Here is a 24,550-nt window from a genome sequence, read left to right on the forward strand (position 1 = left end):
GATTCGACGTTAATTGAAGGAAATTCGAAACTTGGTCGGAACAAAGGAAACTGGAAAACGCCAATAAGCTACTGGCGTTTCTCAGTACTCAATCGAGATTGACGTTTAATTTGACATTCATGTAATTCTTTGATGAGTGCTTTGTCTGTTTTACAGTATTTTGATGTAATTAATTTTGAATAATAGAACCTAAAAGCTCTATTACGATTAGTGAATTTTAATTAGAATAATAGAAAATAATCTCTTACCTGTTACCCGCTATTAAAAGAGATAAGAAGCCTTTTGGATTTTGTAAGTATTTGTTTTTTCAAAATAACTTCAGCGAAATTTAATGATTTATAGGTCAATGATGTGTTTGGATTTTCTTCCTTAACTTAAAAATTATATAAGAATAAGATAATTATTTTACGTGGATGAAAAATGCTTCGTTATATTTTCGGCTATTAGTCCATTAATTTTTCCGTTGCGTGCGCAAAGAAAATCGCAATACTTTTTATGTGCCTATTAAATTAAGATAATACTTATTTGGTAATCATTTTCATTGGTAGTAAAGAAATGCTTTAATACAAAACTGGTTTGGTATAATACATTTTAAAAGTAAACAAAGAAAATTATTACATTGAGTTCCTACATACACATTTTTTTTAGTTAGTAAGCAAATACTAGGTATTTTACCAAAACCATATAATATGTTTTGAAAATTCATTATTGTGCAAGGCCGGACATTCAATCTGGGGCACAGACCTCTTAACAAGTCTGCAAAAAGAACAAAAAATTATTGGTGAATACAAGAATGTTTTTTTAGAAGTAGATCTAGTTTAAATACTTTCTCTTGTTAGACATGACATAAAGCAATTCTCATTTAGAATGATGCAAATGCTACTAATGAGCATAGCATATAACAATTTAATCTATTAAAGAAATCTAAATATTAATATATTTATTTTTTAGTATGAATTTCCTATATCACCCATGGAACATTATATTTCATTTAAAAAAAACAATGTTATTAGAGTAGTGTTTTAACCTGCACTGAAAAAAAACCTAGTAGACACAGTATATACTAATCTATCATAAGTTTCTATCAAGTAGTCGAAATGAGTTTATTATTAGACATATCAGAATTCACTTGCTTTTTACGCATATCCTCTCGCTAAATCCTCCTCTACTTTTGTAACTATGTACATTGGATCTCATTACTTTCTTATTATCGTCTTTCACACATTGTTACCATTATTTACTACTAACAGTTGACCATAACTTTGTGCGTGGAGTTAAAAATCTACTAATAAATATCACTTCGTTCGTGATGTGACGAAGTGACGTTCGCGAGTCAAAGTCCCTGTCTTTCTTCAAATTACAGTTGCATCGCCATCTTCTAAATAAAGCCTTTCGCTAAGCTTATTTTTCTGCTTTCCTATAATTTATATAATTGTATTCATAGGTTAGTGTATTCATGTATATTGTATATTTATGTTGCTTAATTTGTTTAGTATATCTATATGTAACTAGTATATATATATTATTAATAATTCTTGCTCTTATTTATTTATTCTTGACATATCCTGATATTTATATGTTATATGTCCCTCTTTCTATGTTATTCTTTCCTGTCCCACTGGGTTGCCTGGAAGAGATCGCTTGTAGTGATAAGGCCGCCCTTGCTTTGTAAATTAGTTAATTGTCTTTTTTGTTATGTATTATGATAGCATTAAGAGTTAATAAATAAATAAATAAATATCACCTATGTCATCGGGATAGTTAAGCTTCCCAACAGTGAAAGAATTTATCAAATTCGTTCAGTAGTTTTGGAGCCTATCAAACACAGGCAAAGAAATAATCAAATCTTTATGATATTTTAGATGAGCCCAAAATAATTAGGTAATTTTCTTAATAAGTTTTGTCTACAAATAAGAATTATCTATGTTCTGGTGTAGTACAGTGTTTTTTTTTATTTAGTCTAATATATTTTCTATTACCAGATTGATAAACAACATAGCAATAAATTGTATCACAATTTGAATTTGAGATTACTTATATCTTATCATTTTAATTTATCAACTTGTTAACTTTTTTATTTAAGAAACTAATATATATTCTCCTAGATCATTGCCAGTCACGTTGCAATGATACGTGAAATTTGGTTATCCAAAAATCAATTCCTCTATTTGAAATAATTTTGCCCTGTATAGTATAAAATTTTGTGCATAAAATTTGGTATGTCGAAGTGCAGAATAGTTAGTACAGAATGATTAAGATAATATACTTAGGTGTAATCTGTAATCATCATTATTTAAGATTTCTTCCGAGTTTCCGGTGGAGCGATTTCCAGCTTTCACTGAACTGAGTTTTCTCTTTACTTCCTGATATACTTTGAGTAAGTTTAATTTATTGTTAACTAGCTGTCGCCAGCGACTCCGTCCGCGCGGGACTATAAAGAAAACTTAATTAGTAGCCTATGTTTTCTTCCAGACTAAATTCTACATCTATGCAAAATTTCAGTGTGATCCATACAGCAGTTCTGGAGATACCTTCAAAGAAATATCCATCCATCCATCCATCCATCTATCCATCCAAAGATTCGCATTTATAATATTAAAGTAAAATTTTCGTAAGTAAAATAATTAATATTCAAATATTGATTTGTTTTTTTTCTGATAACTCCGCATTAGAATGTTATCGTAAGAATGCGCATTAATAGAAGGCCATCGGGACGATAACATTTTGTTTACGCGCATACGCATCTAGCTTTCCACGTAGATGCCTAGGCAATTGTGACCTTTAGTAAATCGTTTTACGGTTCAAAGCATTTTGAAGTCTGTGCATTGGTAATTTAAGAGTAACCTTGATGTCCTAAATAATACGCAACAGGCTACGTCATGACACACCCATCGCTAGACAAATAAGGCGGCTGTGCATATATACGTACACGTATTTAATTTCGTATAAATACTATTTGTGAGGCAAATTAATCTTTAAATTGTACAACTGGTTTAGTGACATTTGGATTTGAATCTAAAATTTAAAGGCGTTAAGGTTAGCAACTTTATTTGTTAATGTTTAGATTATACAATCGTGTCGAATAATTCGCGTAAAATTCGCTATTTTTATTCATGGACACGTTTGCTTCCGTAACAACGTAAGCTTCACTCTTTTGTACTCCAAAGCAACAATTCATGACTAATATGGTTTCATATCAAATATGTACAAATTAAAAACATCACTGAGATGTACAATTTATAAGCTCGAGGATATCGGATTCGGTGGAGTACGATTTTTTTTTAATTCTAAGGAACCATCTCATCACCAACATTAAAACGCTAATTTCATTAAGTTAATTACGCCATCGTTATTTAATACTATATTAGCGCTACAACTGTGTGTTTCACATTGGAAATGCATGGGTTGCGCAAGAAATATCGCAATGTTTTTCGAAATGTCAGAGGTTCAAGTATTTTACAACTCCATTAAAAGAAATTAAGATGAACGACTCTCCTTAAATAGCAATATTGAGGTTTAATTGCTATTTTAAATTAAGCATTGTTCGTCTAGTTATAGATTCGTAAGCGATATGTGGCACACATCGAGTTAAAATGCTAAAAGAAAAGATTCTTATCAAATTGATTTAAGTGTACTAGATTATTATTAATTTTATTATGTTACATAAGACGTGCTCTACAATTAATTTTATACAATTAAACTTGTATATAACGCGATAAAAAAACATACGATCACTGGTGACCGATGGTCATAGGCAGTGTGTCAGCTGTTATCGGGTCACATGTGAATAATTCGTTTTGTAAACGATACAACCACTTCCTTATGCCGAACGCACTTTCGCAACGAGGTGGTGCGACATCACGCCACTCCGCGGCCGTGGCAGTCGCGACGATACCACTACCACGTTGAACGTTCGTTGTGTTGTGGGTGTGTAAACTCGAACGTCACTCGATAATCTGTCGCAACTTTACAACTGAGTACGAGATCGCGTTCGCGCCAGTACACTAACGTATTCAGTACAGTAATCACGCGTCTTTCGTCATTTGTACCTCGGAGTTTTTACCTTACGTAAAATTAATTGGGAAAAAAACCTCATGACGGTTTATGTTTCACGTATTTAAAAAAAAATTAAGCCTCAACAGTTTTTCTGAAGTAAAACTGTTATCCTTTGTGTTTTAAGTGATCAACATTGGTTATTGTTTTCTGGGTATGTAACTTTCTTCGCATATGTTTTAATACAATGCCTTTTATTTAACAATGCTGCAATTGTTTCAACAAATATCTGTGATTTTTCATTCATGTTTCATTTGAGTTAATTCACTTTCAAAAATTTTCATCCCGTGTTAACCTAAGTTTACTAGTTACATAGGGCATATTGATATTGGTAAAGCTGGTAAAGCGGGTCACTGATACGTGATGACCACGACCAGTCTGACAAGACTGCAACGACAGAGAAGAAGAAGGGCATATTAGGCGCTGCCTAAACATAGGATGAACCTAAACCGCAAAGTCATTTTTGTACATTGTATATTTATATACTTATTTATATTTTGATGATAATAATACCTTTTTAATTTTGTAAATATTTATTGTTTTCTATTGCTTCCGAGACTCGCATCATGTTACCCAACAACTACGCTGTGGTAATAATTGACCAGCAAACAAATAAACAAGATAATAGATAAACACCATCGATGAACGTCATTTGTTTTTGTTATTACTGACATATGATTCAGAATGTGGCGCATTTCCAATTACTAACACATGAATGGCACTTAAGAAATGTACCTATTACCTTTTATAACTTTTATTGCTCTTACGTGATAAGGCAACTCAGAATAAATAATGACAAATATCTTTAATCTCTGTACTATAAATTTAATTAATAATATCGTTGTGTAACTTAATTCTGTTATAGAGAGACTAATTCAATTAGAGTAGGTTGATATTATACAATGTATACCGTGATTTAATAGTTTTTACCTATTTTATGTTAATACATACTTCCATTAAGCTGGATTTATTTAGACGAAGATCTAAAAAGTATTTGACGAGATGTCATTCATATGTCGTCAAATACTTTTTAATATTGCACATTTATAATAATCGTATCTCTATGTGTAAAGTTACAGATACAAAGCACAGATAATAAAATTAACTTTTTAGTAACATCTTTATTTTTCTTAGAATAATATCGAGATGTCATATTGTTACTAAGTGTTTATGAATAATTTGTCTTAGTTAATACCAAACATTAATCACAACAATAGTCATCGTGTTTTCCATTATAGAGAAACAAAGAGTAGACGTTGCTGTGCTGTATCGTTGATATGGTAATTTGTTCCAGTTGAAAACATTTATTTTACGTATTAATGTATTTGAATAATAGCGACACGCACAGGGCAATTCAAATTCAATTATATTAATCATTTACACGAGAGATCGTATTTGTTATGTCATAGGATTGCGTTGAATGCCTAGTTTACTTTAATGAGATATGGTAGATATCAATCCTCACTAGGAGACCGTTGTCTAAGAACTAGTCTAGATGAGTAGAGATAGATTCGATCCATTCGTTGGGGACGTATATGCTCACGACAGCAATATAGCAGACAATGGCAACTGCATTCAGTTCTATTCCATATCCTTTGTTCAGTACAATTCCATTACTGTCTAATATACATTAAACCTTCTTATACGGCTTCCATTTAGTAGGTGTCATGAATAAGCAGTAAGACCCTGATATTCATCCGCTGACGTTATTGGAAAACAGTATGGGATAAATCACATTTTCCTATAATAACATTGTTCTTGTATTGTTTCGAATAACAAAAACATCATTAACACTACTTATTACCATCGAAACATGACTCGACACTGGACGTCTTTAAGTGTTTCTCTACCTTACCGTGGGTTTCTATTGCTTCTCATTGTCTTTGAAAAACTGAGACATTTTTTGTACAGTCGTTTCAGCAGTCCAAACAAGTCCCACAGTTAACGAGATTATTTCGTACAAATATTATAATACTACTAAAATTTGTTTTAGTTGCGTATACAAAAGTTTCTAGAATATAAAACAGGTGCAAATACTAACGTTCGAGATTACGCCGGCGCAACGATCGGTTTTGTAATGCGTGTAGTCCACACCTTCAAGGCTACTGTGTTATCATTCAGTTGACACGTCGGCTGGTCGATTTATGTTATTTGTTCACAACAAAGAAGCGGCAGTCGAACGTTTCATACGCCTCTTTGTGTTATTTCGTTGATTTAGTAGCATTTTATGTGTTTCGGACCCTTTTTATTTATCTGAATTATAATAGACCTCATTTTAATGCGATGTTTCAATAGATATACCCTAACAAGATTCATCGGTTTTGAGATAAAGGATGAAGGCTGGTTATTGTTTTCACTGAGTCGTTTGCTCAAATAAAATATATCTGGGCACTTGTTTTTAATCCATCCAGTGTGGTTTGTATCAAATCCTAAAGTATCGATACGAGTTGCTAAGACAACTTCTACGAAGGAGGTTCGCAAATATTTATTTTAATTGTTAAATTCTTTAAATCATTTGGCCACAACCCAATAAAATGTGGGTCGTTTTTTACGTGAATTATAAAGTGAAGGTCAACTTAGTCTCGTTCAAAGGCAACCAGCTGCTAGACATTTGTATCCGTAAAAAAATTAAACGTAAATTTACTGAAAACCATTTGGAATTTTGTGGCCAGCATCTCTCTATTCTAATATAAATTCATAGTACGAAAAAATTTCAGAAAAAGTTTTCATTTTAAAAGCTTTCTATTTTTATATTTGCCTAAATTATTTCTAAGTTTTGTTTTAATCTATTTCGAGGGGTAATGAGCAAACAATAATGAAGTTAGTTATATTATGTATGCTTTTATATATTTTGTTTGATCTCTGACACATAACACATTGAACTTGAAATCCTTGGGGACTAAAATAAAATTTGGCACTTGAAGCGTTTGACGCATGAGCCAGGGACACCTGCCCTTCTCAACTCGCTTGTGAATGAAGCTCAGAATATTATACAGTGAAATATGCATTTATATACATTCGCATCTGTAATTATTTCCTTTCCTGTCCTGATAGACGTCTTTCGACGCGGTAACTGCTACTGTTTATAGTTAAAGAGCTAACGAGAAGAAACACATTGCACATTACAAAATGATATACCTTCTAAAGATAGTGTGTACAAAACTTGAATTTGCTCCAACGATAATATATACAACGACTTTGATTTCGTCATACAGTATTATATCATATCATTTATAATAGGTAATTATATAGAATGTGTCTAGAACTTATCTATTCGCTATTCTTGTGAATTAGTCATTGTTCGAGTTACACGTATTCCCGTCGACACCGGCGCACAGCGGGGGCAGAGTCCGCTTTTTGCGACAGCCGTCACGCATGTCGCTGCCACGTGCTTTTACAAATTATATTCACACATTTGCATTATTGCACCTCTATACATTCATCATTTTACTTTATATTAAATTCAACATATAAAGTTCTTATTTTTTATTTTATAAGCCATTCGGACGATTGACTTTTAGCTGTACCCATGAAAATCTGTATCTAAATTTATCTTTATAAATATCTGCCCCAAGAACAAGGTTCTTTTTACAATCTAGGAGCAGTTTAATTTATAAACAAACCAAGTCATCAAACTAGGCGTTTGTCAAAAATGTAATGTTTAGCCGTTTTTACAAGTGTGTGAGATAATTTAAATAATTTAATTTCCTTTGCCTAATTTACATTAAAGGCTTGTATACACACTTGTAATGAAGTTGCGTTCAGTTGCAGTTGTAATTTATTCTAACGCCACTTACAACGATGATTTCAGTTAATGTAACCTCAATATGAACGATGCACATACACGATAGTTTCATTACTAATTGAGGTTTTTACGTCGGGGTCAGCAGTCGGTAGTCGAGTGGTATTCGCGCTTGCATCTCGGTGCGTGCAACGTTGTGTAACAACATCCTGTATATGTTGCCCGATACGCCGAGTGCAATGACTCGACTCCATTCCTCACCACTGATTTGTTTGGAAACATTTAAAAAGTTTTGGTATCCGTCGTAAGGGAAATAGGTGTTACATTGAACAGATGCGATTATGATTATTTTGAAAGTGAAAAGTTTACAACTTTTAGGTATAAATATAAGCATGTAAGCAAGAGGGATGACGTCACACAAAGAATTTAGAGCATTGGACCCACTTATCACTGTCGGGTTTTACAGGCAACTGTATGATATTGCACGCAGATATTGCATTGCGTCCATGACCGAACTGCAAGTAATTTCAAACCGCACTACAACTTTACTACGTTAATGAACTTTGTTTATTAAGGTCGTGTAAAATTTGATTTTAATGTTTCTTTACATTTATTAGCTTGGGTAAAATAGCTAAGAAGTAGGTCATACTTTATAAATAGTGCTGATCTGATCTCTTTATCTATTTTTATACAATAATTGATAACTATATTACGGTGCAAGATAAAAGATAACATAGTAGCAATAGTCGTAAAATAAAATACAATACTTATGCAATAACATATACCAATATAAAGATACTATGTAATAATTGAATAGTGCAGTGTCTCAACAAAAATACCGCTAAGATCTTGTATAAATTTTTATATGTTTTATGTTATGTATTTTCTTATCAATTTTATTGTGTTTAGGAAAATACGCAAGTACCATGTTCATCATTCCATTATCATAGCTTTGTGCGTAATTTGTTACGTCTCGCAGGAAATATTGACCTTATTCCATGATACGGTCATGACAGATAACAATTTATAACTATATGATAAATATTTCATTACATAAATATTTTTTAAATATAATTGTAATTGATTAGTTAAAAATTTTCGATAAGCCTTTTATCGTCCTGGATAAGAAATAATTTTTATATCATTTGTAAAGGAATTAAAATCAATCGGAATTTAAATGTAATTTATAAAAGCTGCCATATTTTATAAAATAGATGCAGATAAAGATTAAGATTGATGCTTTTTACTTTTAATTTTTTTTACAATCCATAAATTATGCAGGTTCTTATCTTTTTCCGCGTAAATAATATGAATTTTCACAACTCATGCTTTACATAGTATTTTCTTTGTTTCAGGAGTTTTAATATATTCAACTTCAAGCAAACATAATGGGGTAATCGGTGAGACGAACAAACAGAAACATTGACATTTGAGTGTAATTTAAGTGATAGTGGTAGATTGTTTATAGTAAATGTCAGTGAAGACAATTAGCGCCATGTATTCTATGAACTATATCGGCAAGTTCATCGCGAACTTTCGCGATTTCTACAACGAGATAAACAGCGCGACACTGACGGGTGCCATCGACGTTGTGGTCGTGGAGCAGCCCGATGGCAGCTTCACCTGTTCACCATTCCACGTACGCTTCGGCAAGCTGGGCGTGCTGAGATCCAGATTCAAAGTCGTAAGTATAGTTTTTTTACCGTATTTTTACGGCTTGTCTGAATATGCCTGTATGCCCGTTTTATTGAGATGTACAATCTAATCACCTTGACTTATTTTGGAATGTGAGGTATCGTTTGATTCATTTTATTTTTCAATTACTGGATAATTGTTTTTTAGCATTTGATATTGTTTATTGATATCAGCAGTTTAGTTTGAAAGTTGATTCGGCCACCATCTACGCAGGTGAAAGTTAAACCAATATAATAAAAAATAATCATCGTAAAAAACAATCAGACCGTACAATGTAAGAATTCATCAATGTTATATACAGGATGTTGTGTGTTAATTTTTTATATCATTCTGTCTTATTAAAAATCAGATACGTATTGCAAAAATAAATGCGGATATCATCGTCATTAGACGTGAGAGTTTGCTTTTTAAAATAATAATGAATCTTAGACTCGATCGTTAGACCGACACAAAAAACGATTCGAATGTGTTTGTGATAACATACATCAATGTCCATTCATTAACATGGAATAAAAACACGTTACCATTCGCCGCTAATGAACTGTTCACATATAACTTTGTCGTGTTCACTCAAGTAATGCCAGGTGTTACGTAATCATTTGCTAGAGACGATTTATAGTTATTGTAAAAAACTTATTTGTATTACGCGTTTTTTTTTTAGTGTGTTATAGGCATTAACATGATAAATGTGTGGGATTTGAATTAAGAATAGATTTTTAAATCTATAAATACTTTACAGTCTAAGTATGTTTTCGTTATTAATGAATATAAAAACTGTTCTTATAATAATTAAAAAAAAACGTGTCTTAAAAAAGTTGGGGATGGGATCTCTTTTAACGAATTAAGACAAGATGCATTGTCTTTACCACCACACCAAGGATCCAACACGATAAGGTTATACGTTCTTTTGAGCCAATGTATTTGTATACTGTTTTAGTAAACTCCGTTGTTAGAAAATTCTGTTCTTCTCCAGACATCAGTTTTAACATTTTCTTATTTTAAATAATCATATACGATTAATTTATTTAAAAAAATCTTCTAAACAAATATTCTTGAAAAATATCACATGGCTTTATTATTTTTTTGTCTTTAAGTTTGATTCCAGAGTTTGACGACTGTTATATTTTCAATTTAATTCATTTCATATTTGGTAAAAATCTCATTATTGCAATATTTGCCTGTGAATAACTTTTGATGAGAATTACATACTACTTTTTTGGTTCCATCAAATGCTATTGTTTCTTTTCAAATGTGAATTAAATGCATCATGTTGGTTCTAACATAAAATAATAATTATTATTGTTTTACATGGAAGGTTCAGAAATCGTTTGCTTTGTTAATAAATATATTAGTCAAATTCACACAGATATGATAAAATAACAAAGACATTTTAAAACGTTGTACTTATTTATATATTAAATTTTAATATTTTTTGCATCGTCATGCTACGATTCCATTTAAAAATGACAGCGTTTATGACAGCCTTTAAAAGGCAATTCTGTTGTATGCTTATTGAAGATATTATGACAATGGTAAAACCTCCTGGATTTTGCCTAAGAGCGGCTACATGTGTCGTTAATTTCGTTGAACCATAAGTTCTGTTGGTTACATCAAAAGTTATATAGTATCTATATAAAACAGTGAAATTATCTGCAGCAAATAATTTGACGACGGGCATCCATTGTCAATGTCCGACGTACCTACGTATAAATAGACCAGGAACCGACCTCACAAGAACGCGCCGTCGTGTCGCGTCAGGGACGTAGTTTTGCGCAAACATTAATATTCTGATCGAATAAGTCTATAAAGACGTTGCAAACGTTTTCGTTTAAAGTATGAATTGGATAAAACATTTTATCAATATCGAATAAAACAATGTAGTAGATAAATATCATTAAACGTCTCTAGCCCACGATCATATTGCTGTATCATTTTATATAGTACTAAAATAGAATACATCCAACAAATAATAGAACAACTTCCTTTCTATTAGATCATTTGAAAAGGTATGCGAATATCTAAACGATGTCGACGAGACGAGATTATCGATTTCGTAAATTACCTACATATAAATGAAGCGTGTGTAACCGATTGCGATATTAAGACGTTATATGTAATATGGCGTACGAGAAGCGATCTGAGATAGAGCGAAATGGAGACGCATCGCTTCGCCGGAATCATACCGTATAGTCCATACGTGTCTAGAATGTTCAGCAGTGTAAGAAGCTTGCTAGCTTGACGTCTGTTTTATTTTATTTAAACACGAGGCGGCTGCAATTTCGTTGCAGAAAATGAAAACGAGTTTAGAAAGATGTAATATATTACGCATTAAGTTTACAATTTTGATTATTTTTACAAGTTATATAATCTGTTAGATGATTTCTATATATTTTTATAAAATTTAAGATGCCAAAGTTTGCAGACAATATGTAATTAGGTGTATATAACTATACTAACTTTTGGCGCGAAAACGATTGCCAAAATGGAATAGCAAAACTGCGTCCAATACGACTCGCCGTGCAAATTGGAATCTTGCCTAAAAAAATTGGCACAAATATTTCTCATCTTGTTTTTTTAGTCCAACGTTTCTTCTCCTTTCTTAAGTGCCGAATATTATTATTACAGAAATTTTTTAAGCTTGAGAATGTGATTGAAACATCTATGATTGTTATGCTATAAATGTTTTATTAAAAAAAAACTCTTGTTAATGTTATGCAAAATTTGAGCTGTTTCTTTATAAATATTATTTATTATCTATCCATATTTTCATTTAGTAAAATAGATTGAGCTGAAAAATCTATTAAAATAAAAACTAATCAAGTTTATATTCATTCTCATTAGACACTTTCAAATATAAATGTTGCTATCACAAACCATTACAATGGAATGTTTGTTTCCCAGGTCGATTTAGAGTTAAACGGTGAACAGCTGAACATACATATGAAGCTCGGTGAATCGGGCGAAGCATTTTTTGTGGAGGAAGTCGGGGAAGATGAGGCGGAGTGCTCGGCTCACCTTGCCACCTCTCCCATACCGGCCTCGCGTTTCGACGACCTCTACGAGCCTCGCCGCAGAAACTCCCTTTCTGCTGTCGAGCCTGATCACGGACAGGCTTCTGACTACACAAAACGACGGTAAGCCACTATTTAAGAGTTATCTGAGAACGTAAATATAAGCTCCTTCGGGACTTTGTTTCCTTAAGCCTAGTGGCGTAGATAAAGCGAAGTGTGTGCCAAAAATATGCAACAACCAGTGCGTTACTATTTATTTTTTTACAAAACTGACAGAATTAAATTACAGCAAAAACTAAAGTATAAATTATACCAAGGCGACATAAAAACAATAGAATCTCGATTCGGTTTTTGCACAAAAAAACGGATCGATTCATTGTTTAAATGAGACAACAGCCATTGATTACGTTACTTCCTACTTAAGCACCGTTGAAACTAGAAAGTGAGTCGAATCGCATGCAGCGACAAATGCTTGTTGCAAATTTACTAAACAATTTAACTTGTGTAAATATTAAACAATGGTATTTTGTCTAAACCGATGATATCAAGACTCTACCCCATTGTTCTCACGTGCCCGCTTATACGGTAAAGTCACTTGAGCCAATAACTTACCGTAACAGCATCATATTTATTAATAGTAGAAGTCATTGATAATAGTGTATGAAGAAATTGATCGAAGTTAAATTCTTTAAAACTTCACATTTTTATCATTTTAATTTTTTCCTTGTTTAGATACACAGCTGATGGACAAACTCTGCAGAAACCTAATTTAAGTAAGCTTAAAGCCAAAGAAGATCAAGAAACGAAAAATGATAATGAAAATGAGGCTCTATTTGAAATGGAGGGCCTGGATGAGGTCTCAGTAGACTGGGTCGATGCAAAGCCGAAGACATTCGCAGCTACAAAGCTCGGAGAAGCGCAAAGCGAAGCGAATCAGGTGGTACAAAAGATAAGTGCTAACAACGACTTCCGTCCTATCGACGCAGCGCCTGCTAATCAAGAAGAAGTAAAGCAGAACGGCAACGGAAAGAAGAAAAAGAAGACGAGGAAAGTCAGCACGAAGAAGAAGCATCAAAGGAAATCATCGACAAGCTCAGTTTCGAGTCAGTCAGACCTCGCCAGTTCGGAGCCGCGTAGTTCTCAACCAGCTTCCATTCAGAATAATGCCGATATTCACTTCTTTAGTGACACCGAAGCGAATGCGGCTGCACTTAGGTGAGTTGATTTTGCATCGACATAAAGTATTTCTAAAGTGTGTCTTGGACGTTTGTTGATTGAGTTGGGGTTGTTTGCAGCGAAGAGATGTCAAATTTGAAGCTAAATGGAGACAACCGTATCCCGCTGGCGTTGTCAGATACAGCGTTCGAGGTCCACGCAGCCTCCAGACATGCGTAAACATTGTTCTACCATAACCCACTTGCCTAGCTTGCTATCACCTTCACACTATTATTAAACTGTGTTAAAGTATACTTGGATTTGATAAGCTTTCATTAAATCTCTATTGGATTAAGTATATTCGAAGTATTTAGTAAATATTTGTTTTATAGCTAAACGTACAATCAAGTAATTGAAAACAAAAGTATGTCGTTCTTTATATTGTAGTTATCGTACTTATTCAAATAAATTGTTGCTTTGTGTTATCTTTAAACAAAATATCAATAAATAAAGTAGTTTAAATTGTATTAAGGGGGTTTGAGATAACACAAGTATATATTTTTAAAAGTAAACAGAATATATTAACGCAATCATAGCTTGAGTAAACTCGTATCGTAGCACTAACTTTGCATATATTGCACAATGCATTATTATGTTGCAAAGAAAACTAACATCACAATGTATTAGCCTCTGATGAAGAATTGCTGGTTTTAAAATTCACTTAACATATTTCTCACAATAAAGTTATATTATTAAACAGAACTTAAGTAAAAAATTTGAAATTAAATTTGAATTGGCATTGTCATGTCGTATTTACAATTAAAATTATCCTCAAAAGAAATCCTCCATAAATATATTATCTTTGTGTAAATAATTACATGATAAGTATTCACAAAAGTGCAAAAGAATATTGGTTAGGATTCTATAAGTCCTTTGGTTATTTATTGACATAGTAATAATGTACAATAAAATATGTAGCAAGGGGTCACGGAGCGGCACGCCCGTGCAGTCCGACACAGAAGTTGAACTATCACGGGCCACATCTGGCGACAAGTCGTCACAATCCTGGCGATGGGGGGAACTACCTGAGCCGCCGCTGAGAGGAGCGAGCGCCGTATCCCCCGAATCTTCTGCATCACCAGCATCTCCAGCGTCACCCGCTTCGCACGCTGAACCGCTCAGTTCTGACGAAGAGCGGCCCGGAAGACGAGGAGTGCTGAGTGGCATGTTCCGCTTCATGTCCACTAAAGATGCAAACGAAGCGACCACAGAGGGCGTGTACCTTGACGACCTGGATCGCGGACAAGTCGATCCAGATCTCTACTTTCCTAAACATCACACGGAAAGGTATCGCTCAGGTAAGCTGCTAGAATATTTGACTCTAAGATAACTCGATCGATCCAATGGTAGTGGACTAGAAAGTCTAAATAGTCGAAGCAAAATCGAAAAGCAAGTGCTAAGAATTTATCTATTAATTTTCTTATCTTTTTTTTTCATTATGTAGTCAAATAATATTAAGTAGTTCCGTATGTACTATCAAATGCAGGATATGTTTATGAAAGATATCAGTATTTTAGTCATATTTGACTCATTCATTATAAAAATACAAACCGGATGTTATAACAATTGCGATTCAGATATATTATTTACTTGTTTTAAAATTAAAGTCATATTTATCATTCTATTATATATATAATTTTGTTTGTTAACATTAACCAAATTAATTTTTCACATGTTTGTCGTTATGTAATTATTCTGTAGTACTAGCATTACTTTGTATGTTACATCGTTGTAGGGTCGTATAAAAACAGTTGACTTCGCTATTTAAAGGTCAACGGTCGCTCCACCTGCCATTATAAATGTCATTTTAAATTCTATCGTAGTAATAATTTAATCAATAATTTGATGGGTTTGTTGATGACCTAATGTATTTAATCTCACTATAATACAACACAAAAAGGTATTGTCTAAAAGATATTCGTTTTATGTCAAGTCGTGCGGTGCATGAGGAAGGAAAATGTCGTTAACAATTCTCGTTAAGAATACGTTAGTGTATCCTTATAGATTATGTTTAATATTCAAGTATCTTATTAATTCGTTCCATGTATTACAAGATTCAAACTTTATAGAAGCTCGTGGTTAACTGCTTGAAGGTGCAGATTGAAGGAAGAAAATAATAATTGAATTTTCATTAGCAGTGGTTTAAGTTAATCGTATTTGCAGTCAGTGGCGCTGCTCCGCAAACGGGTGGTCCGACTGAGGAGGAATATGAATCAGGGAATGGACCCTCGCTGCCGCAGTCACCGACATCATTAGAACCCCCAGCTATCGATTCTGATGATGATGACAAGATATTGAGCAAGTAAGTATATTCAACGATAAAAAATGGATTCAATTTAGGAACAGTTCTATCTTACTTTTTTGCATTCTAAGCGTTTCTTGGAAAGGATCAAATTACATGTTCTAGTTGCTGCAAATATTTTACCTGAATGTAATAAATCAAAGATAGTTAGTATATTACTCAGAAATCCCTCGTTTGTAATGCGGATTGGATGACTCAGTGAAATGCAATCGCATCTTATCTCACTGCGTGAAATTGTGCAGTCGCGATGTTCATATATGTTGCAATTGACGTCATCCCTACTAACATGTAATAAAATAGACGTATTGCAACTCCTATTTTATTACTCTAAACACTAGGTTAACAATCCATACGATTTTAATTTATATGACAAAGTAGCTTTTATCCGCGGTTCTGCCCGCGCAAAATTAAAAAAAAAAACTTAGTAGTTTACGTGTTCTTCCAGACTATGTTTTACATCTCTGCCAAATTTCATCGTGATTTGTTGAGCTGTTCTGGTGATACCTTCTAACAAATAACCATCCATCCACACATTTGCATTTTTAAAACTAGTTAGATTTGAGCCAAAGTTGCATGAAATGAAAGTAATTAAAAAAAAGGTTTTGTCTACTGAACAAACATTAGATATCTCTTTAAGATAAATGAAAATACATATATTTAAGGGTATCTTTAAGTGTGATTCAATGTGGTCAAGGGCTAGGTTATAAATCACATTCTCCTTCCTTCTTCATTTCTCCTCCTTTGTCCAGCGTTTAGTAAATGGTGGTATGTGTATCAGGGGCCAGGTGTCAGTGTACTTGCGCGAGGGCGCGGTGTCGCGCTCGCTGACGTTCGAGGAGTTCTGCGCGCGCGGCGACTCACTGCTGGCGGAGGGGCGGCTGGAGGTGCGCGTGGGGGAGCGCCGGCTGCCCTGGCGGAGTGCCGGCCTCCTCATACTCTCACTGCTCGCCTATAGACGACCCCTGCCTAAGGTGACTCATACAATGTACTACTTTGTAGACATTCTTACAGGAAACTGCGAAACAGATTGATTTTGTAATGTTCATTTCTTGAAGTTATATATTTTTATATCCATACCAAAACATTTCTCTCTAAATATAACACGATTAAGTTTGTAATTTTACACTACTAAGGTTGTAATAAAGCACATAGTATCTTCGTAGATGCACATATTTTAATATAAATGCGGATAATAGTACATTGACTTATGTAATCTGTATGTTTATGTTTAAAAATCAGTAAATGAAATCTATAAATCATGTGTCAATTATACCTCGAGCTCGTGGTTGCCGCGTGTTACCTTTATCACTGGAAATTGTAACAAACAGTACGTAAAATATTGCACGTCTCCACCACGTTGTAGTCACGCGTCCTGAATTGAACAGATATTTGAATATTATTTAAATTAATGACACTTTAAAAACAAGAAAGTTGATTATATCAAAGATATATTTAACTAGCTGTTGCCCGCAACTCCGTCCACGTGATTTAAAAAAAAAACAATAAGTAGCTTATGTGTTCTTCCAGGCTATATTCTATATGTATTCCAAATCATCGAGACTCGTTCAACCGTTTTGGAGATACCTTGAAACAAACATCCATCCATCCAAACATTCGCATTTATAATACTATTAGGATATGTCAATTAAACTACAAAAAAAATTCTAGAAAGAAATATAGAAGGATCTTTGTTTTACCCAATGTTGACCCGGAATATTAGTTTCTCCTTTTAAAAGAAATTTTTCCGTGCACAGCGTATCCTAGATGAGGTGGACAAGGCGAGCGGCGGGGCGGGTGTGGGTGTGGGTGTGGGGGGCGGTGGCGAGGTGGAGGGGGGCGCGCGCGCAGGCGGCGAGAGCGCGGACGCGGGCGCCAAGCCGCGCTCCTACTCCTGGTGGAGCTGGCGCCGCTCCAACGCAGACGCCAAGAGGTAACACAGGACTACACACGCTTACAGCTTACTTAAATATCAGCTCGTTACGACAGCCATGCTTAAGCTGTTAGAGCGAGAGGAAACATACAAAAAGAGAGGAATTATAAAACTATCTTCCAGTCTGCGTAACTTGGTTGCCAGGTCGTATTCCTCGTTTATGTTTTAACGTAATTTCATTATGTCCGCTGTTACAAAAAACTTTACCATTCCTTATAAAAGATAAAATATTTGTATATATTCCCAATAATTAAAAAAAAACAATAATGAGGAATATGCTATGTTTGGAATATTGGGTTTTAATATTAATAGTTTAGTGTTGCTGGCAACACTCCAATTCAAATGCCAAATATTTTGTCATGATACAAACGCAAATATTTTTTAGCATTGTCATCGTTCACTCAAAACCTAGATATATTCTGTTATGATTCGACAAAAAATTATGTTTTTTAATAAAGAAAATGTAGTATGTTACAAATGATAACATATTTTTAAGGCGTATAAATTGCAAATAAGGATTATGCTAATTAATAATCGTATTATCATAATTTGTAATCGGACGATTTGAACAAAGAGCAATTGAAGAACAAAAGAATTTGTTTAATTCGTAAATTTTCATATATTATTGTGTAAAATAAATTACAAAAAAAAATAACTTACTAAAATAATTTTTACAATACTTAATTTAATTCTTTTCTAAATTCCTCATTGTGATAATTATAGTATGGAACATACAAACCGTTTCGTGAATAAAAAAAACGTCATAAATTAATTTATACAAAATCGTTCTATTCTCTAGAACTGAACCATCACCAGCAAAAGAAGAAATTGTCAAAGAGCTAACAGAGTCACAGCAAGCACCGGACACAGCTAAAGAGGTGAAGGTCACCATCAATGAGGACCAAGTGGACTCCCCGGACTCCCCGGGAGAGGAACAAGACAGGGACACAGAAGAGACTAACATTAATGACGTCATAGAACCCATAGAGTTGACCCCGACCGAAGATGTCGCAGAAGTGTTGCCAGTTACGAAACAAACACATATTAAAGGTAATAAATACTACTTTATTTCATTATTTCTTTTTTTGTCCTGTTAAAATTCATATTTCAACAACAACAAATAATTGTTCAAAATTAAAATTTCATTTTACACGGTAAAATAAATCTAACCACATTGTGGTCTGATGTTGATTGCAAATACCAGTAACTGCTTTGTAAGGTCATTGTTTTCGCCTTAAATATTTATAATGTTTAAATGAGGTTATTTTTGTTATAGATGACCAAAGGGAGCAAAGTTCGTCTGATTCTGAGCAGGAGAGTCATCAGAAACCTTCCAGACGTCATTCTACATTCCGCAAAACGTTGCGACTTTCCTCCGACCAAATTGTAAATAAAATTTTATTTCTTGTACCCTGAGTAAGACTGAATGTCCTAGAAAAATCTGTATAGACAAATAAAAATACAAAGACGATTGAAGCGCCTTTAACCCATTTTTCTTATATTCTTGGTTGCTTTATAAATTGAACGTTTAAAGTAAAAACTAAATGTGATATCATGTCTTCACGTCAAATAAATAATATTTTTAGAAAAAGTTGAACCTGCGCGAGGGCATGAACGAGATGGTGTTCAGCGTGACGACGGCGTACCAGGGCACGACGCGCTGCAAGTGCAACGTGTTCCGCTGGCGACACGACGACAAGATCGTCATCTCTGACATCGACGGCACCATCACCAAGTGAGTAAGGCACGAGTCATACGTACATGTGCACGTACAGACGTACGCATTGCACGTACACGTGCACGTACAGACGTACGGATTATGCGTCCATGCGCACGTACAGACGTACGCATTACATGTACACGTGTACACACTCATACAATTCTTACACGAAGAAATGCAAGCGCTTAATATCTTTGTTTATAAATGCTAGTAAACATAAACAGTGCTGCTACTGAAACTAAAAACAGTAATTTTTATTATTACTTTTTTGAACTTTCTAATTTGCTTACGTAATGCTCTTCTTGAAAATTGACGTTTTCTGCGTGTGTAGGTCTGACGTGCTGGGACACATTTTCCCGCTGGTGGGCAAGGACTGGGCGCAGTCTGGCGTCGCGCAGCTCTTCACCAAGATCAAGAACAACGGCTACCAGCTGCTCTATCTGTCCGCGAGGGCCATAGGACAAGCCAGGGTGAGACAATATCTCCACTGCTTCATTTGACAACCTTTTCATATAAAATATAAACTTTTAATAATTAACTAGCGTTCGCCCGCGACTTCTACTGCACAGAACTAAATGCTCGCTGTTCAGAACTTGCGGACAAATTTTATTAATATGTATAGAGTTACATATTCGTATGTTGTATCAGGTGACTCGCGAGTACCTGCGGTCGATCCGTCAGGGCGAGGTGTGTCTGCCGGACGGGCCGCTGCTGCTGAACCCCACCTCGCTGCTGCGCGCCTTCCACCGCGAGGTCATTGAGAAGAAGCCCGAAGAGTTCAAGATCCAGTGCCTCGCGGATATCAAGGCTCTCTTCCCCCACAACTCCAACCCCTTCTACGCTGGATACGGGAACAGGGTTAATGTGAGTTGCAATATGATTTTTGTGTACTTCGAATTTTTTAATTATAATAATAATTTTGCAGGGTTACTTTTTTGCTCTGAGATCTTCGATGTAATAATATGTTTTTTTTACTTTTCGGCGGTTGCCCTCTTTTTAATAGAGTACTTTTTTGTAAAAGGACGTGTGCGCTTACCAAGCTGTGGGCATTCCCATCGTGAGGATCTTCACCATCAACTACAAGGGCGAGCTGAAGCACGAGCTCACGCAGACATTCCAATCCACGTGAGTACACATACGTCACCATAAAATCCATACTTCATACATATACATGGGCCGACAGCCAAAATTATGTCAAAATTAAATTCTAGCTAATTCTGTTTTGATTGTTTCAAGCCATTATCTAATAGCTTTTTTTCATACATTGATTGTCAATATTTTCAAATTTTGCTTACACCAACCACTTGTATGCTTAAAAAGGTATACAAAGACTGCACCTTTCAAAATTACACAAACCTTTAGTTGTTGAGTAAATTTTATTGCATATTATATGCGTAAATAACTTGTCATTGCACTTAGCAAGTTTTATTAAATAAGGCATTTCATAACCTTCTTGTTACATGTAATGTCCTATATAAATTGTTATATATATTAAATGTAATTTATGTTAGTATGTATATATTATATTTGTGTGGGTGGCTAACATATAGGAACGTACAATATAATAAGTAAGCTATTTCTATTTCAGTTACCACGTGCAAAGTGACATGGTCGATGATTTCTTCCCGCCTATGAAACGTCATAACGTTAAAAGCTAGCGACGATAGATTTACTAAATTTATTAAAAAAAAATTTGGAATAGTTCGCGCCACATCCCCCGGTAAGCCTGTTGGCATGAATATAGGGGCTTGTCACTTGATACCGCGAAGTCATCAGTTTCATTAGAGCCTGACAAAATAACGTAGATTATAATTTCCACTAATAATGATCAGTAATCATCGACTTGTCATTGGTTTTGTGTGTGTCTATCTGTCTGTTGTCTCTCAGAGGCTGTCTATGTGTTGGTAATTTCAAAAAAGACGCGTCACACCTCTGTCACAAAAACCTAGCTAAATACATAAACAGCCTCTCTCTCTCTCTCTCTTTTGTCTAATGCTAACAAATCTTTATAAGCATTAGGGTCTACACTATCCTGCCACCCCACACACCATTTCTATAACTTTGGTATTGGAAGTCTTTGTCTATGGTGAATTATATTATATCTGTCACTAACACAACTGTCACTTAATATTTAAATATATAAACTTCTTCATGATTTTATTACATTTTAAGTTCAATATTTAGTTATTTTTTAATTACCAGTAAAAAATATAATCATACTTATTGCCGTTATTTATTATATTTATGACAAAAAAAAATTAAATCGACATCGAAAAATTATTCTAAAAAACTACTTATTGCTTTTGTAGTGATTAAAAAATAACCCTTTACAATAGTTTATTTACAAAAAATAGAGTTTAACAATGTATGTATATTGTATCAGGTACTCGCATATGTCGGTGCTGGTGGACCAGGTGTTCCCGCCGGCGCAGTGCGAGCCGAGCGACGAGTTCTCGCACGCCGTCTACTGGCGCGACCCTCTGCCTCCAGTCACCTTGCCCTCCCCGCCCGCCGCACTCGCCGCGCACCCCGCACCCAAGCACTAGATGTTACCCCCCACCCCAACACCACTCCCCACCTCCAACATTGAAGCCAACTCAAACAGACTTCGTAACAAAATGCCAATGACTTATTATAGGCAAGATCAAACATATGAATTTAGATCTTTTGAGGTGTAAAACTGATTGTAGAGTCATCCTGATACTCGTGACTAAAATGTGATTCTTAGAAGTTGGAACATTTTGGCTATTAACTCTGTCGATCAACGTGACTGTAAAACCAGTCTAATGGAGAGGTGCACTGCGCTTCTGACTTTGTGTTGCCAAAAATGTTAACGCGGATACTTTGACGTCGAAGTCAACGCACCCAATATGAACATATCTTACCTGTCCTCTACTAGTTGCAGTAGTGTCTGAGTAATGTTGACAAATTCTAGCTAATAGCGACGTGGTCGAAAGAGCACATTGACAACTAAAATTGACTTAACCCTTTCCATGCTACCTTGACATTGGCAATTACTGTAGTCAAGTCCAAAATAGGCGTACGATAAGACATATGTTAGATTTATTACTCACAATTTTCATATGTACCCACTTTAACGTAATTAACGTATTACAAATAAATATAACAGTAGTCATGATACTTACGTAAATAATTAAATTCACCAAATCAATTTAGAAATAAATCACATTTTTCAATGTTATATACTCACAGTTTGTATTGTAGTAAAATTTTACAAATACCCACCGCTACCAAACACATGCCAAATCAAATATATATGTTAAATTTTGTGTACTCTCACATCGCATTCAATTTATAATTGCTTTAGACTATAGATGAATACGAATTAGGAGTGTCGTAAAATATTTTGCTCTTTCTAATAATATAGTTAACTAAGTAGTGTTCTAACATAAATAGCCTTTGAGACAATGCTAGTTGTTCCTAGTTTACATTTTATTGAATAACTTTACTAAAATTTAGAAGACATGCAAATAGATGCCTTCTGCCAAATCTATTGGCTACTACAATCTATTGGATTATTTATTTAATTTGTAATCTGATAAAAACATCTGAACTGACTCCATTGTTTGTTAAAATTTATAATTTGAAAGGAATTATAAAATTTTATACATTTACCTCGTTTACTTCGATTTGGCGACTGCATCTTAAAAATGTTTCTCTTTTAGCAGAAAAACGATAGCTCAATGTGTGTGTTAACCTTCATTGACAATTCTTTGTTACTTATTGTGACTTAAAATTATTGTTCAGTTTTATTTCGTTAGAATTATTTGTAATATTAAATTTTTATTTTAAGACATTTTTGAAGACAATGTGTGAACTTTGCGGTAAGAGAGATGCCATTTGTGTAAGTTGACATTGACTTTCACATTACAGACTAATCATGTGGCATGCCTCTAATAGTTACTCAAAAAGCTATGGAGTCTTGTTGACTTTCTAGTGTTAAATATAATTTATTTGTTTTGTGGCTGCGGCACATCGGTGCTATTGTAAGGCTAAAGAGCTACCGATTAGTTAAAAATACCTTTATAACTAGCTTATGCAATTAATGACATAGATTAGTGTGACAAAAAAACCTTATACTTTACTATACATGGTGTTATGTTTCACAATATACCATCAGATTACGTATAGAGTCGTGTTTGGTTAGCAAATGTAACTAATATGTTGTGATGTAAGTGATCTCAATTTCATGCGGGTTGTAACGTTTGTTCCTTGCCCTTGCATTTCATTAATGAGTTTGACATCTACAACAGTTCTAGTGGTACCAATTTGCTACTTTTAAAATTGATTCTGATCGTAGTAGTATACAGCATCTTATAAAAGATGATTCAAGTAGTGAGTTGGTGCCACTATGATAGTGAGGTTACGGTAACTCAACATATTGCATACTTATCACAGCTTTCCCACAATTATTCATTCATCTTGCCAATATTTTTGCAGCTTAAGTACCAATAAAGTAAATACGTATCCGTAGTCCAGTTCGTATCCTTCAATATTACAATGTTCACTTCATTAAAAGACTGTTTATTCCATAGATTGCAAATGTTATATGATTTGCTGTTTACACAAGCTGTGATGTCGTGGATTGATGAAGCGATGCTTTATTTTTGTACTGTGATCAATATGTATGCTAAGTTATTTTTTTATGTTAAACTACAACGTTTTACGCAAAACCACATTCTCGACGGAGGCGTAGCCTCAAATGTGTTAGTTCTTATTGTAATTGATATTTTTTATTAGTGTGTAATTTTGTATTTTGTTATTCATGTAGGTTTTCGATTAGTTTCATTGTGGATCATCGGTTTTAAATGATTTATTATTAATTTTGTAGCATATCTTTTAAAGAGAATAATTTATTGTT

At 34.2% G+C, this 24,550-nt stretch overlaps 1 protein-coding gene across 4 annotated transcripts; it reads left to right on the forward strand.

Annotated features, from left to right (window-relative positions):
• The first annotated feature begins 110 nt into the window (after window positions 1-110).
• On the forward strand, window positions 111-24,550 carry Lpin (phosphatidate phosphatase LPIN). Of its 4 annotated transcripts, XR_001228207.1 has the most exons (17): window positions 3,821-4,207; window positions 9,151-9,479; window positions 12,392-12,624; window positions 13,234-13,716; window positions 13,797-13,892; window positions 14,635-15,014; window positions 15,880-16,018; window positions 16,797-16,989; window positions 17,773-17,948; window positions 18,748-18,998; window positions 19,225-19,334; window positions 19,535-19,683; window positions 20,000-20,138; window positions 20,317-20,532; window positions 20,690-20,793; window positions 21,257-21,388; window positions 22,052-22,139. XR_001228207.1 is itself a non-coding variant. In XM_013321108.1 (16 exons), the coding sequence occupies exons 2-16, from the start codon at window positions 9,267-9,269 to the stop codon at window positions 22,212-22,214; spliced, it is 3,045 nt and encodes a 1,014-aa protein (XP_013176562.1). In that variant the 5' UTR covers window positions 111-291; window positions 9,151-9,266; the 3' UTR covers window positions 22,215-24,550. The 4 variants fall into 4 exon arrangements, 3 of the variants coding, with proteins under 3 accessions (XP_013176562.1, XP_013176561.1, XP_013176563.1); XM_013321108.1 differs by lacking the exons at window positions 3,821-4,207; window positions 21,257-21,388 and adding an exon at window positions 111-291 and having other exon boundaries at window positions 22,052-24,550; XM_013321107.1 differs by lacking the exon at window positions 21,257-21,388 and having other exon boundaries at window positions 3,822-4,207; window positions 22,052-24,550.

This window comes from Papilio xuthus, unplaced genomic scaffold (assembly GCF_000836235.2).
Source record: "Papilio xuthus unplaced genomic scaffold, Pxut_1.1 DF825946.1, whole genome shotgun sequence".
Taxonomy (NCBI): Eukaryota; Metazoa; Arthropoda; class Insecta; order Lepidoptera; family Papilionidae; genus Papilio; species Papilio xuthus.